The 19844-nt window shown below is 55.3% G+C and overlaps 1 protein-coding gene across 3 annotated transcripts; it reads right to left on the reverse strand.

The window, feature by feature from the left end:
• Positions 1–1881: 1881 nt before the first annotated feature.
• On the reverse strand, positions 1882–15793 carry METTL13 (methyltransferase 13, eEF1A N-terminus and K55; the record flags this gene model as incomplete). Of its 3 annotated transcripts, none has more annotated exons than XM_080699546.1 (8): positions 1882–2156; positions 3216–3347; positions 5189–5404; positions 7254–7421; positions 9304–9499; positions 11992–12191; positions 13213–13975; positions 15635–15793. In XM_080699546.1, 8 exons carry the CDS (start codon positions 15785–15787, stop codon positions 1882–1884), a joined length of 2103 nt encoding a protein of 700 aa, XP_080555672.1. The 3 variants fall into 3 exon arrangements, with proteins under 3 accessions (XP_080555672.1, XP_080555671.1, XP_080555673.1); XM_080699545.1 differs by having other exon boundaries at positions 11992–12183; positions 13676–13975; positions 15635–15787; XM_080699547.1 differs by lacking the exon at positions 11992–12191 and having other exon boundaries at positions 13676–13975; positions 15635–15787.
• Between the last annotated feature and the right edge of the window lie 4051 nt (positions 15794–19844).

Genomic DNA, 19844 nt, shown 5'->3' on the forward strand with positions numbered 1-19844 from the left:
CCAAAACTGCTGCTTGGTCTTGCGCCACTCTGACAGATACCTGAGATGGTTCCTGGGAAGGACGAAAGGCTTCTGCGGTCCCAGAGTTTCAGAGCTTCAGTCCATGCCAGCTGGACCATCGCAGTGGGGCTGGTGGAGCATACACAGGAAGGTGTGGGAGGAAGAGGCTGGAGTCCCGCATCCCTTCCAGGGCACGCCGCCAACGCCAACCCTCGCTTTCCCTGGCCTCTGAAAGCTACCCCAGCCCACAGTGCCGCCCACAGTGCCGCCCTGGAGACCACGCCATCCACACAGGGCCTCTGGGGCCGCAGCTCTGACTGCCTGCCCACGCCCTCTGGCCTCCCTCCGGCTTCCAGGGCACAGATGAGCAAGGTCCAAGTCTCGAAATTTCTTAAGACCGTGATCATCCCCTGGCGCCTCCTCCCACCCCACACCAGCGCCTCATTCCCTGGACCCCTAAAGTAGGACTGGGGACTTCTACTCACCAGCAATGCCCGGCCCAGCTGTGCCACCGACTACAATGCCCTGGACTCTGCAGAGCGCCAGTGAGCTGACAGTGGGACGGCGGACGAGATCCTGACGCACACCCCAACACCCTGCCCTAGAGCCAACGGTGCAGGATCACGGCAAGAGAGGTGCCCTTTACAGGGTTCCAGGGACACTTCCCTAAAGACAGCCCAAATACTTGGAATGGGCAGGATCGACACGCTGTTCTGCACGGACACTCCCCGATCCCCGCCAGCCTGTGAGGACAGCGATCTGCAAGGACGCGCGTCCCCTCAAGAGACTGGCGGCCCCAAGGACCTGCGGGAGGTGAGTGGCGCCAGGGGACACCTTCCCTTCCCTCCTAGGCACCGCCCAGCACATCAGCCCTGAACAGCGAGAAGTTCGAGCCAAGATTGGAACCACGCGTTCAACAGTCTCAATAAAGGCTGATGCGTCTGGCTCAAGTGCGATCTGAGTCTAGGTATAATCTTAACCATCCTTTACCTCAGGTTAAACCAGACTGTAAACCACTAAGAAAAGTACCTGGGACACACTAACTTGTATTGCTTATCTGTGATTCCTGGTTGGGGTTTTGTTGTTTTGTTTTGGGTACTGGAGACTGAGCCCGGGGTGCTCCACCCCTTGGCTAAACCTCAGCCCAATTTTTTTTTTTTTTAAACAGGGTCTTATTAAGTTGCTGGTGCTAGCCTTGCAGTCTCCCAAGTACTGGGATTACAGGTGTCCACCACCAGCCCCAGGCGAACTCCTGACGGTTCTTAAACATCTCCACCACAGTTCTTCAGAGCCTGACAGGCCGCTGTCAGTAAACACTGAATAAACAAACACCATGGGCTTTGGTGGGCCAGGGCTCGGACACACAGGCACGCGGCCAGCTACACAAACCCTACACTGAGAACAGAAAAAATGGCCTGGACTGCAAGGTCCAGGTGGTCAGGTGGGCTGGCAGATTCCCACAGCGTGGGACAGTTTCAGTGACAGCTCCGCCTGCAGGGAGGACAGTGGACGGCCTCTCACTGTGCCCGGCCTGAGATGCTAACACAGCACCTTCTGCGCAGAAAGGACCCCTGCAGAACCCAGAGGATAAACAAACACAGGCAGTAAGCAGCGATGGCTGCACCGCCTGTCCCGACCTGCGGAGCTCAGCGCGGGCTCCTGAGGCAGGCAGTGCGCACCCGGAGCCGCAGGGAACCCACCCAGGACGCTGCGGGAGATGGACAGCAGCAGAGACTGCAGGCACGGCTGCCAAGGGCTTTATTTTCCAGCTCTTCAGGCGACCGCACAAGTGGGCGGCTGCGCGCAGGAAGCCAGCCGAGTCCGAGGCTTGGAGGACTGTGCACTGCTCTTCCATCACCTCAGGCTGGACCCAGGCCGCGCTCACACGATCCGCACGGCCTTGAGCATCTCTGACAGGACGTACGAGTCGTCCCAGCCCCTCCCAGGCTTCCTGAGGGTCCGCTCCAAGGCCTGGGCCGTCTGCAGGAGCTCTGCCGTGGCCAGCTTCTGCTCGGGGCGCAGCTGGCAGAACAGGATCTCGTTCACCTCCCCCTCGATCCTCCGCACGTAGAGGAGAGGGAACACAGCCTTGAGCCCGGCCAGCACCGACTCCTTCAGCCCCAAGTCGCGGCACACGAGGTTGAGGATAAAGACGCCTGCGGATGGGAGGGAGAGTCAGAGCGGCCGCAGACCCGCTGCGTGCAGAGGACACACGGAGACGCCGCCGGGAAGCCCGGGGAGCACGTGAGCCTGAGACCTCAGCCTCAGCTGCTGCTCGCGGCGCCGGCACCTCCATTCCATTCCAGGACCTCAAGTTCCCAAAGAACTGTTTGGAGAAAGGATCCCTGAGGAGGGGCACTGGGCCACCACAGGGATGTCCCGCCCTGCCCTTGGCATACACATCCCAGAGCACTTATGAACCATGAGAGGGCCTCTGGCTCAAAACCAACCCAGCTCCCCCAGGACCTCACACCAAAGCGGAACGCCGGGGCTGTGAACACTGGGACCGAGCAGGCCAGCCTTCAAGTGACAAGGACCTGCGCTGCCACTCCTGAGCACGTCACCCTGGCGGGCCTCTGACTCTGTTTCCTCATCTGGAAACGGGCCATGAAGACAGATAACACACGGCCGAGTGCAGGTGTGCGAGGAGGGCTCAGTGGTGGCCGGCGCCCCCAGGCTGCGGGAACCCCGGCCACCGCTTGGGCACTGCGCGCAGGACCCGTGGTGGCAACCACGACCCTGTGCGTCTGCCCGAGACCTGCAAGTGTACTTTAGGGAACGACCTAAGTGCGGCCCTGTGGGCGCCTCACAAGCGTGGCGTGAAAGCACACGCGTGCCCAACGTGCAGTATCACAAGCCAGGCATGTTGGCACAGGCCTGAGCCCCTAGTAGTTGGGAGGCTGAGACTGGAGGATCGCAGGCTCAAGGCAGCCTCCGCCACTTAAGAGGTGCAGCAAGCCAGTGAGACCCTGTTTCAAAACAACATAAACAAAAATTTTAAAAAGTGCTGAGAATGTAGAATCCTCGGGTTGGCTGCCCAGCACGCCCCACACACACCAAGAGAACGAGGGGACGCTGAGGGGACGCCACGAGGGCAGGCTGTGCTCGGTGCTGGTGCCTGCTGTGGGTGTGCTCGACTTCAGAAACTGATGGAACCACGCGCACGCGCATCTGTTAGCACAGGCGACCCCCCCCCCCCGCTCCGCGCGCCATACCTTCGTGAGTCAGGATGCTCCTGACCTTCTGCAGGAAAGGTCGGTCCACGAACGCGGCCGGGGGACAGCTCATCCCCAGGGTGGGGTCCTTGCTGTCCACGTCGAACATGATGACATCGTAGCGAGCCTGTGCTGAGGGAGAAGCAGACGTGCTCTGTCTCTGCTGGCTGGGAGACCGCCAGCTTCCCTGCGCACGGCTGCCTGGGCCCCGGGAGTGAGCAGGCAGCTGAGGGAGGACGGCAGGGACGATGTGGACGCCCATCCAGGCAACTGATACCATGGTCCAGGGGAATCGCTGTGGCCGGAGTTTAAACTGTCCCACAGGATCGTGAGGCTTTCTTTCCCCTACATTTAAGCTACCTCCAGCCGGGCATGGTGGCACATGCTTGCCATCTATCCTTGGGAGACTGAGACAGGAGGATCGCAGGTTCAAGGCCAGCCTTGGCAACTTAGTGAGACCCTGATTCAAAACCAAAAAATAAAAAAGGCCGAGGGGAGGGGTGGCTTGGAAGTAGGATGCCCCTGGGTTTCATCCCCAGTCAAAAGAAAAAGAAAAGAAAAAAGAAACAGGGGCAGGGGTACAGCTCAGAGGTAGATGCCCCGGGTTCGACCCCTAGAACTACGAAAACAAAAAAGAGGACCAGCATGAGGAAAAGCCGATCTGCCGATAAGAGCGGCAGCAGGACCATCGTGGGCCGAGCGCCCATCGTGCCCGGCACCGTGCTGAGAGCTACACGTGTCGGCAGCGACCTCGGCCTCACCCGGAGCTGACTTTAGCAAGAGAACCGTCAGACTCACACAGCTGACTTTACAACCAAAGCCAAAGCTGCCGTCTGGCCATCTCTGCCCCAGGCCAGGCCAGGCTATGCCCCCAGTGTGCATTCGTGCATGCGTGCATGCGTGCGTGTTTGTTTTGGGGGAAGGGTGGTAAACACTAGGGACTGAACCCATTCTACCTACCTCCAAGCTGCACTCTTAGCCCTGTTTTACTTTTTCCTTTGAAACAGGGTGTAAGTTGCTAAGGGCCTCACTAAGTTGCTGATGCTGGCCTCAAACCTGTGATCCTCCCATCTCGGCCTCCCAAGTTCTGGGATTATAGGAGTGTACCAGCCTCTAGAAGACAGTCTAATCCAGAAAGAACCACAGTAGCTGTTATGAACAAGCAGCCCATGGCAAAGCAGCCTGAGCCCCCTCCTCAGGCCCGGGTGCACAGGAGCAGGTCTCCAGCACTTCAGAGTTACTGTGCCTTTTCCCAAGCCCAGGGCACAAAGCAGTGGAGCACACGGGAATAAGAACCCGCAGCAGGTGCTTCCGGAATTCCCAGCAAGCCTCAGCCACACCTGTGTCTCAGCCTCAGCACCGCTGACATCCAGGCCGCCAGCCGTTCTCGGCGGCTGTGCTGTGCAACACAGGATGCTAGCTCGCAGCATCTCTGGTCTCTACGTTAGACCCCTGGGGCACCGACATCAGTTCTGAGACGACCAGAGTTCGCAGACATCGCCGGAAGCCACTGAGCCTGGGCGCCGCGAGCGCGCGTGAATGCAGGCTCGCTCTACTGGGACTTCACCTCCAGCTGAGACGTTCAGACGGAACATCTCCCAGGAGAGAGCTCATCTTCCCTCCCTCTCTCCAACCAGTGAGGCCTCAGGGTCCATGGAGTGGTGGGATTAGGAGAGAGGCGGGCCAGAGTGGGCAGGCCTACAGGTCCGCTCAAGCCCTAAGAACAGAACTGGCCCCCGTGCTGCTCTCCCCAGCCCAGCTCACAGCTGGGGATGATGCCCTTGGTGGTTACTGGGCAAATCTATCAACGAGTGAACAGACAAATCAACAGGAGAGGAAGGCGCCGCCGCCGCCCTCGCGGAGAAGCACCTGAGCCCCCACAGGCCGACGACCCGGGCCCTTCCCCACCGCCCCCCACACTGACACGCCCGGGCGCCCTTCCCCACCGCCCCCCAGGGGCTCCGCAGCCCTACCTTCTCCTCCCGCCAGGCGGGTAATATAGTCCAGGCCGTCGGCGATGTGGACCTTCATGCGGTCAGTCTGGGAGAAGCCAAACCACTGGGTGGCCACTTGGAGCACGGCGGGGTCGATCTCCACGGCATCCACGCAGCACTTAGGGAAGTGATCGTGGACGAAGAGGGGGAGGCTGCCCCCGCCCAGGCCCACCACCAGCAGCGCCAGCGGGGTCTCTGCAATGAAGAGGAAGCGTCACCATGCCATCTGCTCACTGGAAAGTTCTGACCAGCCTCAGAAAGACGGGAGAGGCAGTCAGACCGCTGGCTCCAGCCGGGACGTGGGAGGTAAAGGTTGCCTCACTGTGGATGTCAGTGACATCTCAACCGTGGCCTCACACGGCGGGATCCAGAAGGTGACCGCTGTGCTGTCACTGTTATGGTCCCTTAAAGACCCCACGCACTCAGCTGACACCACAGCGAGGGTCCCACCAGAGTCACTGGCTACAACCCCCATCCAGGAAATGAAGGGAAAATGGCCAATGTCTTGGCGGGGGGGGTGCTGATGATCGAGCCCGGAGGCTTTCTACCACTGAGTGACACTCTCAGCCCTGTGTTCTTTATTTTTATTTGGAAACAGGGTCTCAGTAGGTTGCTCAGAGTCTCACTACCTGCTAAGGCTGTCTTCAAATCTGCGATCCTCCTGTCTCAGCCTCCCGAATACTAGAATTACAAACACGCGCCACCACGCCTGGCTTCCAATACAGGTACAGTACCCTAGCCTGGCATTTGATCCAAAAGGCCCTAACGCCTTCTCAGATACCCCTCCAAGTGCGGGCAAGCCACCCAAGTTCCATAAGCACAGAAAAACAAGGCCCAAACCCCAGCAAGCACAGAACTGAAGGGAGACAGGAAGTCCACCGGGCGTGGCGGCGCACGCTTTAATCCCAGCATTCGGGAGGCTGAGAGCAGAGGATCACAAGTTTGCAGCCAGCCTCAGGCCCTCCACAACTTATGAAACCCTGTCTCAAAATAAAGAATAAAAAATAGGGCTGGAAGTGTGGCCCAGTAGAATGCCCCTGGGTTCAATCCCTAGTCCTGAAAAGAAAAAGGACTCACTGAAAGGAAAGAGATTCTGGGGTTAAATCTAAGAACTAGGGTTCCAGGGACAAACGCTAACACCAAGAAAAGCCAAAGGAAGGCGCCGAGGGAAACGTGATGGGTCTGCTGCTCTGGGGCCATTCAAACCTGCTATCAGTGATGAGGCCAGCGCCGCACTAACTGTAATAAGGACTTGCTTTATTTTTTCAGGTCTGGGGATGGAACCCCGGGGCACTGGACCTCCAAGCTACACCTCCAGCCCTGTTTTTATTCTTTATTTTGAAACAGGGTCTCACTAAGTTACAGAGGGCCTCACTAAGTAGCTGAGGCTGTCTACAAACCGTGATCCTCCGGTCTCAGCCTCCCAAATGCTGGGATTACAAGCGTGCGCCACCATGCCCGGCTGTGATGAGGATTTTAAGGAGAAATTCAAGTTAGAATTGTATCTTATACTCAAATAAAGCACTACTGAAAAGCCATCCATTATCCAAAGGCACTAGAGACAGGATTTTTTAAATATATCATCTAGCCGGGCGTGGTGGCGCACGCTTGTAATCCCCACGCTGGGGAGGCTGAGACAGAAAGATCACACAGGTTTGAAGCCAGCCTCAGCTACTCAGTGAGGCTCTCAGCAACTTAGTAAGACCGTTTCCAAATAAAGTATAAAATAGGCCTGGGAGTGTAGCCCAGAGGTAGAAAAGCCCCTGTGTTCCACCCCCAGCACCACAAAAATAAATAAATAAACCATCTAGTTAACAGGCATGCATATAAAAGTTCATCAGCTAAGCAACTTACATCTGTGTACATACCTCACTGAATATATTTACTAATAGGAAATATATTCCAATAAGAAGAAAACAAAATTTAGGTACCAATATATGCAGCCATTTTAACATTACAGGCTGAGTTTTAGGAAAAAGTAACCTAGGTTCCCATTAGCCTAGAAGGTAGCTGGGCCCCGCAGACCTGGGTCAGCGCCTCTCACCTAGGAGCAGCTCGGGCTTCCCCAGCAGGGCCAGGCCGGCGATCATGGCTTTATGGTGTTCGCAGCACAGGTAGCTCTTGTCGACGGGCTGCGCGGGGGCTGGGGGGAGGGGCTCGGCCGAGTCGGCGGGCGGCGGCTTCTTCTTGTCCTTCTTCCGTTTCTTCTGGGCTGACGGGAGATTGAGACTGATGAAGTCCTATGCATCTCACACTGCTAGTTGTTGACAAGCACGGGCGAGGTACCAGAGACTCAACTGTGTTGGTGTGGTGCTGCGGACGGAACCCAGGAGCCCTCTACCGCTGAGCTACACCCCGCCCATTTTATTTTTTATTTTGAAATGAGGTCCCAATAAGTTGCAGAGAGCCTCGCTAAATTGCTAAGGCTGGCCCTGAACCTCCGATCCTCCTGTCTCGTCTCCTGTCTCGTCTCGCAAGTTCTGGAATTACAGGTATGCGTTGCCACACCCAGCTGAGAGTCAATGGTTAAGTACACAAGAATTCTGCAAACGGATTAAAATGGTATTTTTTAATTTTTATGTATTTATTTAATTAGTTAGTTAGTGGTACTGGGGATGGAGCTCAGGGGCATTCTACCTCCGAGCTACACCTCCAGCCCTATTTTTTATTCTTTATTTTGAAACATAGTCTCACTGAGTTGCAAAGGGCCTCACTAAGTAGCTGAGGCTGGCCGAGAACCGTGATCCTCCTGTCTCAGCCTCCCAAATGCTGGGATGACAAGGTGTGCTACCACGCCCGGCTTTCTATCACAAGAGTTTAAAATCCACAAGTCAGAGTATCCCTTTTGGCTCCTGAAGGATAAAATTCAGTGCATACCACTGGATACCAGTCAGGAAAGGGAGCATACTCACAACCTAGGAAAACGCAACCCAGGACTGCGCCCTGAGAAACGCAAGACCACCACACTAACAGGAGGAACTTTTACTCCTAAGATTTTTTTAGAAAAGACATGCTATGCCCAGGTGTGGTGGCACAGGCTTCTTTTATTTCTTTTATTTTTTTGGTGGTACTGGGATTCCTGAAAACCCTTCTACCTCTGGGCTACACTCCCAGACCTATTTTTATACTTTTTTTTGGAAACAGGGTCTCGTAAGCCAGCATGGCTTGCTTCGAACCTGAGCAATCCTCCTGTTTCCGCCTCCCAAGCGCGGGGATTACAAGCGTGCACCACCACGCCCAACCTGGCACAGGCTTCTAATCCCAGTACTCAGGAGGCTGAGACAGGAGGATCACAGGTTTGGGGCCAGCCTCAGCTACTGAGTGAGGCTCTCAGCAATTTAGTGAGACCTTGTTTCAAAATAAAGGATAAAAACAGGGCTGGGGAAGTAGCTTGGAGGTAGAACGCCCCTGGGTTCCATTCCCAGACACACACACACACACACACACACACACACACACACACACACGCAACTGGGAATCAGATTTTCCGATTCTATCCTGGAATCTCCGCCTCAGAGGGGAGGGGAGGACAGGCGCACTGACTTTAACATCTACACGTTTCATTTTCAAGTTGAGCACAGCAACAGGAGTGTACATGCCTGGTAAAAACCCAGGTAAAAGGAGCCAGTGCCTCCCCACCAGCGAGCCCCAGGGTGCCTGGGAGGCTTGCCACCTGCAGCGCTTCAACTTAGACGTCAATTAGTTACAATCCAGGGCTTGGTCTCCCCTCCGCCCGTGGGCTCAGCTATCATGATAGCTGGCAGCGCCAGGCTGGAAGTGCCCTCACGTGCGGTCCTCCTGAGCGCAGGTGACGGTCACACCAGAGGAGGGCAGGGCCCACCCGCCACCCCGTGTTCCTGGTCAGCGCACGAGGCCACTGAGAGAACGCAGATGCCCTTGAAGCCTGAGGCCTGGCGCCACCTTCACGCCCTCAGCCAGCCCGGCTCCTCTTCACCGGTGGTTCAGGACAGAACGACACTACTCTGCTCTCAGCGCTGGCACCTGAGGGTCCAGCTGGCGCGGCCCAGAGCCGCGTGCCTCTGGCCACAGGAACCCAGGTCTGCCCACCCCACCACACACCCCGGCTGCCTCACCTCGGAAAGACGCGTCCTTCAACAGCCTGGCTTCCGACTGCACCACGTTCCTGCTGCTCAGGAAGATGAGCCGCCGGAAGTAGCGCCTGTCCTCCCCCAGCACGTCCTCGATGACGTAGTCGCCGCTCAGCGGGCTGCAGCCTCGGTGCTGAACCTTCCGCACCCCGATGTCCCCACCCACAGACAGAAAGGGCACCTGCGGGCCGGGCAGGGACGGTGTGAGGAGGCCCCGCTCAGCCTGGACGCTGCCTGAGCTTTGCCGCTGGTCGGGCGCTCTGTGGGCCTTTGCATAGACCTCCAGAGGCTTAATCCACCTCCCGAAACCCACTGAAATGATAAAGAGCACCCTCAACCCCACTGGGATGCAGCTGGTTCTTTCCAAGAAAAATTCCTCATCAGTAACCCCTAAAAGAGCTCTTGCCGGTCCAGGACGAAGCTGGAGGACTGGGCGGAGCCAAAGCCCCAGGGAGCCAGCACCCTGGAGCGCAGAGAAACCCCCTCCCCACGCTATTCTCAACGACTTCCTAAACCTTAGGAGAAAACACATTCTCCTCCTGAACTTTGCCCTCCCCACAACCTTTTCAGCTACTCTATAAAAATCTGTCCAGGTACTTCATAATCACCAGCAACTCCTAACCTACAGCATGAGCCCCGGCGAGGCCTGGACAGGCTCTGTTAGACACCAGCCAGGGAGGGAGCCAGAAGAACCAAATGCAGGCACCGCAGGCACGAGTCAGCCCAGCAGGCAGGACTCCAGGAGCGGGTCCCAGGGCCTAGAATCTGGCTTTTATCTGCTACTATTATACTATCAAGCCTCGAGACACCCTGGCTTTCCCACCTATCAAGAATAACATTCTGAGCTGGGCGTGGTGGCGCACGCTTGTAATCCCAGCATGCTTGTAATCCCAGCATTCGGGAGGCTGAGACAGGAGGACTGTGGTTCATGGTTTGCCTCCGTTACTTAGTGAGGCCCTCTGCAACTCAGTGAGACCCTGTTTCAAAATATAGAATAAAAAATAGTGCTATGGGTGTAGCTCAGAGGTAAAATGCCCCTGGGTTCCATCCCCAGTACTGTAAAAAATAAAATAAAATTCTGCCAGGCGTGGCGCAGGCTTGTAATCCGAGTACTCGAGAGGCTGAGATAGGATCGCAGGTTCATGGCCAGCTGAAGCTGCTTAGTGAGGCCCTTTGCAACTTAGTGAGACTCTGTTTCAAAATAATAATAATAAAGCCGGGCATGGTGGCGCACGCTTGTAATCCCAGCATTCGGGAGGCTGAGACTGGAGGATCCTGGTTCGCGGACAGCCTCAGCTACTTAGTGAGGCCCTCTGCAACTCAGTGAGACCCAGTTTCAAAATAAAGAATAAAATATAGGGCAGGGGGTGTAACTCGGAGGTTGAATGCCCCTGGGTTCCATCCCCAGACCCGCAAAAAATAAATAAATAAATAAATAAAATAATAATAATAATAATAATAATAAGGGCTAGGGGTGTAGCTCAGAGACAGAATGCCCCTGGATTCAATCCCCAGTGCCACCAAAAAAAAAAAAAAAAAAGAAGAAGAATGAAAGAAAAATAAAGCAGGGCATGGTAGCACATGCCTGTAATTCTATTACTTGGGAGGTTGAGACAGGAGGACCACAGGTTCAAAGGCAGTCTCAGCAATTTAGTGAAACCCTCAGCAATGTAACAAGACCCTGCATCAAACTGCAATTTTAAAATAGGGCTGGAGCCAGGCGTGGTGGCGCACACTTGTAATCCCCACGCTTAGGAGGCCGAGACAGGAGGATGGCACTGGTTCGAAGCCAGCCTCAGCTACTTAGTGAGGCTCTCAGCAACTTAGTGAGACCGTTTCCAAATAAAGTATAAAATAGGTCTGAGAGTGTAGCCTAGAGGTAGAATGCCCCTGGGTTCCATCCCCAGTACCACGTGTGCGCGCGCGTGTGCACACACACACACACACACAATTTGGGCCGGGGATGTGGCTGGGAAGTAGAATGAGCAATGACCCCGGGTTCACTTCCCAGTACCACAAGAAAAAAAAAGTGTTGGGGGCGCTCAGAGGTAGAACACCCAAGTCCAGCCCCGGCACACACAAAGGTCACCTGGCCAGCGGCAAGGGACAGAAGGTATCCTGAACAGCAGCACAGGGCCATCTGTCAGCAACTCAGCTTCTTCCCAGCAACGCAGTATCCTGAAAACTGTGCTGAGATGTCTTGGCGCTTTCCCTGCTACATACACCCCAGATAATACCTCTGAGAAGCAAAACGGCCAAGAAGTCCTTTTCAGAAGCAGGAAGAGAGCGCCCAGCAAGAGCCTTGCCACAGGGGCCTTGCCTCCAAGCCTCCGCAGAGTCCGGAGCCCAGACACAGGTGCCGCCTTGCTTCTTGATGGGTGCGGTACTGGGAATGACCGCAGGGTGCTCGACCACTGAGCTACGTCCCAGGCCCTTAAACCTTGTGATCCTCCTGCCTGGGCCTCCCGAGCCCCTGGGATCCCGCACTGCGCGCCGCTCACGGTGCTTCCGTCGGGGCACCGCTCACCTTCCTCTCTCTGCCCGTCTAAATCTCACCTACCACCCACCCACGGATTAGACCGGGTCACAGCCCCCGTCCTCGCTCTCCCAAGCCACCTCTGCCTTCGCAGCCACTGGGCTCAGAGACCAGGGAGCTCGGCAAAGCTCTGGTACCTGCTGCTCGGTGGGCATCCCGGCGGGAGCCAGCTCCATGACCCTGGCCGACAGCTCGGCCTGAATGCTGTCCATGCCCTCGTACTGCTGGCCTCGATGAAGAGATACCGTGACCAGCCTCCTGAAGCCCGCGCTGGCTGCCAGCTGCTCCCGGCCCTCCTCCATGCCGAAGAGCCACTCGGTCTCCCGGCCCTGGGGGACTGCAAGAGAAGGACGTGGTTACTGCGAGTCCTGGGAAGTGTCCAAGCCCCGCCACCAACAGGGTGCACGTGGCAGAGCCAGCATGCTGGACCCGTGTCCCTCCTGACTCCGCGGGACAGGACACCGGAGCGAAGGAGACCTGAAGAAGGGCCGCCGGAGGTGCGGGCACAGATGTGAGCAAGGGGGCACCTGGCCAGGAGAGCAGCCTGCCGGCGCTTACTGCCCGTCCAGCACGGCTCCGGGCGGGGCCCCACAGCAGCCGAGCTGCGGCAGCAGCATCACTCCTCTTGGCAAACGAGGAAATCAAGGCACGGGACTCACCTATTGGCCCCGCAGCCTCGCCCGGCTCCAGGCTCACACAGGCGGCCAGTGAGGACTAGGGGACCCTGCAAATGGCTCAGTGGTCAGGAGCAGCGGGCCGCGCGGCACCTCGCACTGGCCTAGACGCGCCTGCGCTCGGAAGCATTTCCTCACACCACCTCGTGGTCCTACCACGGTAACGCGGGACCCTTACTCCTCAGTAACAGCAGCCGGCACTGTCACCTGCTCCTCGCCTGCCAGGCCGCCTCCTAAGGCCTTTATGCTACTCGCAAGTATGGCACGTTCTACAGGCAAGGACACCGAAGCACAGACCGTGTGCCATGTCCCGTCACCAGGGAGTGAACAGCCCTGGGGACAGTCTGGGTCCAGGCTCACTTTGCTGCCGCAGAGAAGCAGCGACTCCCCCGGGTGCAGCGGCTCGCAGGCTACAAAGCGGGGCCTAGATCCGAGGCTGGGACTCCGCTTCCGCTCATCTCCACTCTCCCCTCCAGACCTCCAGGCTTACACTTTATCAGGCCTCTGCAGGCAAGAGGAGAAGGAACAAGCCTCCAAGGTTGGCAGGTTGCTGGAGAGCTGCCACTCCCCCGCCTGCAGGCCCTGGCTGCTCTAACCCTCTGCGAACACCTCCCTCTGAGGGTAACACCCCCTGTACAGCCCAGCCCGGCCCCCCAGGGAAAGGGAGCGAGCGAGCCAACTCACCGATAAAAATGGCAAAATGATTGTCCCGCGAAGGTCTCACGGCGGGGCTGTCCACCACGTGGAGGGTGTAGCGTGGCTCCCCCGTGTCCCCACTGCACAAGTCCAGGGACACGCTCCCCAGCCCGGCCTTGCGGCGCAGCTGACCGCACAGCCAGGCGTACTGCTGCCGCTCCCGCACCGCCTCGGCCAGCCGCTCGGCGCTCGCCAGCCGCACGGGCCGGGCCTGCTCCTGAGGGCACAGCTCAAAGATCTGCACGGCGGCGGAGCCAGACACCGGCCTGAACTTGGTCATGACGAAGGCGAAGACGGGCAGGGAGAACCGAGGCTCTGCTTCCAATGCCCGGTCCTGGCTGGCGGCCACTTGGTGCACCCTCACCATCCAGCCCTCCCGGGAGAAGTGAGCCACGGCCTTCTTCAGGACGTGCGCCTGCGCCAGCGAGATGCAGAGGTAGCGGCCGCCCACCTGCAGGACGCGGCCGACCTCGGCCAGCATCCTGTCCACCTGCTGCAGGGTCGTCTCCTCCTCGTCGGTCAGGACAGCGTCCAGGGTGCCCTTGTCCAGCACCACCTGAAACGAGGCGTCGGGAAACTCCATCTGCGTCATGTCCATCTTCAGGAAGCTCATGTGGGGCCGCCGGCTGCCGTTCCGCTCCTTCATCTGCTTGATGACCACCTCGCTGATGTCCACGTTCACCAAGTCCTGGTAGCCCACGTCGTACAGCTGCTCGCTTAGCTCCGAGTTGCCGCACCCGATCACCAGCACCTGGGGAGAGGCGGAGGCTGGCAAGGCGAAAAATCGCGTTTCCAGCCACCCAAGGGGCAGGCCTTTCATTGGCCGCCCCGCGTTTTCAGAAGGTAGAGAGGATATTGTTAGGAAGGAACGTGACAGTGGACCACAGACTCCACACTGAAACGCCACAGATCAGAGAAATTCAGCAGTGACAGCCACACTCGGGTATCACTGAGGCTAGGTGAGATCAGGCTTGGTGACGCAGAAACGAACTCATCACCGCTGTCCTCTTAAACAAGCATTTGTTACTCAGCAATTAACAGGACGTCACAGAATCTAAACACGGCAGTAACAGTTAAAATCTCCTGTTTTACTGTTAAAAAAAAAAAAGAAAACCCTAGCCCTGGCACAAATAAAAGTGTGTGTGTGAGTGGTGGTGCACGCTTTTAATCCCAGTACTTGGAAGGCTGAGACAGGAGGATCGTAGGTTCCCAGCCAGCCTCAGCTACTTAGTGAGGCCCAAGCACAACTTAGTGAAACCCTGTTTCAAAATAAAGAATAAAAAATATAGCTGGGGAGAGAGGCTGGAGGTACAGTGCGCACACCCTCACACACACTAGTCTGGCACACCACCCACTCAGGCATTTGCCCTCATCAAACGATAAACCACGTTTTGTGAAGAGTCGAATCTTACTCCCACTGTAAATTCCATCTTATGATAATTAGCCATTTTCTTTATTTTTGTGCATGGTACTGGGATGGAACCCAGGGGCATTCTATCCCCGAGCTGCACCCCGAGCCCTATTTTATTTTTTTATTTTGAAACAGGGTCTCACTACGTTGCAGAAGGCCTCACTAAGTTGCTGAAACTGGCTGCGAACCTGTGATCCTCCTGTCTCAGCCTCCCAAGTCCTGGGATTACAAGCGTGTGCGCAGCTGTTAATTAGCCATTTTCTGAAGTCGACTTTAAAATACAGATCTGATCTGCCTTTCTCCTTCCAAATTCTGCTCCAAGGTCACCATCTCTGGGAAGGCTTGAGTCAATGAGAAAGATATAAGCTTTGGAGTCGGACCGGCCTGATTCTAAATCTCCATGTGTCACCCCTTATGTGTGTGATCACCGCATCCTTGTCTGTGAAACAAGTGCAGAGCTATTATACACCCGAGTGTATGAGAACTGAGAGAATGCACACGTGTGGGCAGAGCACCGGGCACCAGCCCGGCTTAGAGAGTTAAACTCTCCCCAAATGTCAGCTGATCAAATGTTAGCTGACCTTCCTTACTTCCATCGCTAGGAAGCCCCAACTACCATCTTAGCCCTTTCCGCTTCTGAGCTGTGTGCAGGTTGACGACCTACAGCTCTTGGTGCTGAAGGGCTGACCGGAGTACCTGGAACTCAGCGACCACTCAACAACTCGTAAACAGACTTCTACATCAGTGAAGCCACACGTGCTGCCTGTTCTACGGAGACGGCGACGGAAGGGCGTGCCGTGCGTGCTGGAGTACTAGATTAGAAAACACTAGTGAAGGAGGTTCCTAAACCGGTGATGGGGCAGGGAGTCTTTTAACAGAAAACCTTTAGGGGGCCGCAGGTGTCTTCTCACCAGAGGATGCGCGGGATCCGGCCCGGTCCAGCCCGCGCCCCGGCCTTCCTGGCGGCGCCCAGCGCCCCCGGCCCGCGGCCGCCCTCACCTTCTCCCTGGGCTTGATGTACTTGTGCAGCACCCCGCACAGGTCCAGGTAGCTTCCATACCACTCGAAGGCTTTCTTTCCGCGCTGCTGAAAGAACTTCTCCCAGTAGTCCACAGAGCCGAACTCCTTGGAGCTCTTGGGCAAGAGGTTCATGTTCCCACCGCCCGTCTCGACGCTCACTCCCCGAGAAGCAGCATCTGTGAGCGGGACGCGGCCGGCCGGCTCCGGGCTGCGAGCACCGCGAGGCTGCACCGAGGCGCCCGCCCGCGACGCAGGGCGAGCACACGCCCACCCCGCCGCCCGCCGGACCCACGTGCCGAGCCCCGCGCGCTCCCCCCTGGGTCTCAGAACGCCGCGAGCACATCCGGGTGCGACGCCTCGTGATTGGCCGGCCGGCCGCCCGTCCCAGCAGCTCATTGGCCGCGGTTTGCGTTCCTGACGCCTCATTGGCTGAGACGCGCTCGTCTCACGCCGGCGGCGCCGCGCGCTCTTTGGACGTGGGCAGCGGCGCAGAGTCCGGGCGGAAGAGGCGGCCGCCAGGAGCTTGGGTCCGCCTGGCGCCCGTGCTGCTGCCTCCCCGAGCCGGCCTCCTCGCCCCAAAAGGATGCCCGACTGTTCCCCGGGAAGGGAGGACGGCGGTGGAGACGACCCCATGGCCAGATCAGTTACCCCGCGCGGCCCCGCCCCGGCGCTTGTACTGTTCCGGTTTCCTTTGGAGCGAAATGAAATGGCACTTCGCAGTATTCCGTCCGTCCGTCCGTCCGTCCGTCCGTCTCTCTGCCTTTTCTGCCCCGCTGTCAATAGCGTAATAGCATGCAAATTCAGGAAGAAAGAGCTGCAGGAGGTACCGGGCAGCCTCCCCTCCCCCTTCTCCCCTTAGGTTGCCATTCGACTGTTAACTGCTGGCTCCTTACTTGTTGTGCTTGGTAAGCTTTCTGACCTTTAGGTATTCCTCTTGCTAATGCCTCGAGGAAGCTCATTGTGAAGGGCGTTTTTATATAAAGACTAAATATGTGTTTCTTTGCGCCTTCCACACACAATGAATCACGGAATAAGAAAAATAGAGTTTTTCTTAGGAGGGCGGATTAACTTGGAATTGAGCGACTGTATACACACACCGTACTAGCAAGATAGGTTTGAGCCGGGCGCGGTGGCGCACGCTTGTAATCCCCGCGCTTGGGAGGCAGAAACTGGAGGATCGCGCTGGTTCGAAGCCAGCCTCTCTGGTTTCAGAGACCCTGTTTTCAAATAAAAATATAAAAAATAGGTCTGGGAGTGTAGCCCGGAGGTAGAAGGGCTTCCAGGAGCCCCAGTACCCCCCCCCACACACACACACAGGCTTCTTAATAGTTGAATAGGCTAAAGTGGAACTAAATTGATTTCAGGTCCTCACCACGCACAGTGTGCACACTTGTAATCCTAATCCTAGTATCTGGGAGGCTGGGGCAAGAGGGTTGCAGACTGGAGGCCACCCTCAGCAATTTAACAAGACCTTGTTTCAAAATAAAAAATAAGCTGGGTGTGGTGGTGCAGGCTTGTAATCCCAGCATTTGGGAGGCTGAGACAGGAGGATCTCCGTTTGTGGACAGCCTCAGCTACTTAGTGAGGCTCTTTGCAACTCAGTGAGACCCTGTTTCAAATAAAGAATAAAAAAAAAAATAGGGCAGGGGGGTGTAGGAGGTCGAATTCCCTAGTTCCATTTCCAGACCCGCAAAATTAATTAATTAATTAATTAAAAAGGGCCGTGGTTGTAGTTCAGAATTAGATTGCCCCTAGGTTCAATCCCCAGTGCCAAATATTTGTGTGTACTTACACACAAGGTTTTAATAACAATATTTAGCTAATTGGTTGTGAAGAACGTGAACTAGGTAGAAAATGAAGTCTTTCTGGCCATTTGAGGGCAGAGGATAAGACAGAGCAGGTGCCATGCGTAGTGACGTCCCCCCAAAGATGCCCATGTCCTAATCCCCTGAAGCTGTGAGTAGGTTATACGGTAAGAGGGAAGTAAGATGGAATTCAGGCTGCTAATCAACAGACATAAAAACAGGGAAAGAGCCCAGAGATCCAGGAGTGCCCTGGGTGCTCACAGGGCCCTGGGAGTAGAAGAGGGAGAACAGGAGACATAGGAGCAGAAGAGTGACTGGGCCTGGCACCGTTGACTTCCAAGGTGGAGGAAAGAGCCCAGGCCCCAAGGACAGTGCACGCCCCTGGAAGCCGGACAAGGCCCGGAAGCCCGCTCTCCTGCCGAGCCTCCAAAGGGCGGGCGGCCCCACTGACACCTTGATCTGAGCCCACTGAGCCCACATCAGACGTGCGACCTGCAGGACTGCGAGATGATAAATTGGTATTGCGTGTGGTATCAAGGTTTGGGTAACATATGACTAGCTGTAGAAAATTAATACAGAATGTAAATATGAGAGGGGAGACATGGTTGGGGAGTTTATAGTGTGGAAGGAAAGCAGCAAAAGATCAAATTAGAAACGTTGGGTTCAGAGGCAGGTTTGAGGGAGTCCTCTATCCCTAGCATTTAGCTAAAGCTTGGCAGGCCACGAGAAGCTGACAGAAAACCAATATCACGATAGGTGGAAAGAAATGATCTCAGAAAGCCAGGTGTGGTGGCATGTACTGTAACCCCAGGACTTGGGACACCAAGACAGAAGGATCACAGGTTCAAAGCTAACCTCAGCAACTTGGTGAGACTGTTTCCAAATTAAAAAATAACAATAATAAAATGGGCTGTGGATGTAGCTAGAGGTAGAATGCCCCTAGGTTCAATCCCTAACACCACAAAAAAAAAAGAAGAAAAATTATCTGAGATGTGTTGCTGACTGACTGACTGAATGTACAGAATAAATAACTGAGGCTTCCCACACTGGCCTCTGGATGACTGAGGAAATCATCTACAGAAATAACCAGGGGAAGAGAAAAAGGCACCATTGTTAGACCTGTTACTTGAAAAGAATTTAAAAGTCATCACGCTAATAAAACCCAGAGCCAGAGCTAAAAGCTGGTCTCCTGCCCTGCATACCTACCCCAGGCAGGGCCACACCCTCCCCGCATCCTACCAGTGCTGTCTGGAGGTAGTCAGCCAAGACCCGAAAAGCTTCATGGGTGGGTGCAAAGTGGGTGAGGGGAGGCTCTCCTTGGTGGACAGGGAGTGGCACATTTAATACTGGAAACTATTTCATCCTGGCAGTCTTAGCAAAAAGGTCTGTTTTCCACATCTGGGAAGTTAAGAAATGGTCTCCTGTGTCTTGGAAGAATGGAAGGCAGGCATGACAACGTACGGTAACATTATACCATTTTATTAGCTGGGTGTCAACACTTTCTTGAAGATACTGTTGACCTAAGAAGTAATTCTCAAGCTTATATTGGATTCCTAAGATCGGGATAAGAGTATTTTTAAAATTTTGATAGTATTTATGATTTGCCAAGAATCTTTCTTATATTTCTCTGAGTTCATGAGAAGGTGATTCAGAGCTTCAGACTTAATTCTGAAATTGGCAGATATGACCCCCCCTTTGGAAAGAATATGTCAGTCTTATAAAAGGTTAATTAGTATCATCCTAGGAAATGACCACACACTGGTTTTTCAAATACCTATGTACACACACACACACACACACTCACAGCCATCTACAACCTGGATACTGGGAAAGATTATCAGGATGAGCCATGACGATATTTTTTCCATTATTTTATTCTAAGCTTCAGTTCATTTTAAGAAGAAAGAAACTTGAAAAACAACTTGTTTTTCTCCTCGACTCTTAGCACTCAGCGCTCTCAACCACCAGCATCTCATATGTCCTGTCTTTTGAGATGATATGTCCTCAGCCCATAACAAAATATTTTCCACCACCAAGGGAATGGATTATAAAATAGCATTTAATAAATAAAATTTATTTAAGTGCCCCGCCCAAAGCATTTATTACAACATTCAGATCCAGAGTCCTCAAAGAAACAACAAAATTCCCTTTGGTCCAACAAAGTAGTTCTCTGCAATCCTTCTCTAGGACTGAAACTGTCTTCTTGCCCTGGGATGCAGGAAACTTCTTTTCCTGTGAGGATCTCAAATTACATTTCCAGAACTTTTCACCGTCCTTATGCATCTCATCTCTGAGCAGTCCATCGCCGCCCTCGCTGCTCCGACTTGCTGTAGGTAAAGCTCTTCCCAAGTGTAGGGACTCTCCAGGCAGCAGTTCTCCCTTGA

Source organism: Muscardinus avellanarius (genome assembly GCF_963383645.1).
Source record: "Muscardinus avellanarius genome assembly, chromosome: 7".
Taxonomy (NCBI): Eukaryota; Metazoa; Chordata; class Mammalia; order Rodentia; family Gliridae; genus Muscardinus; species Muscardinus avellanarius.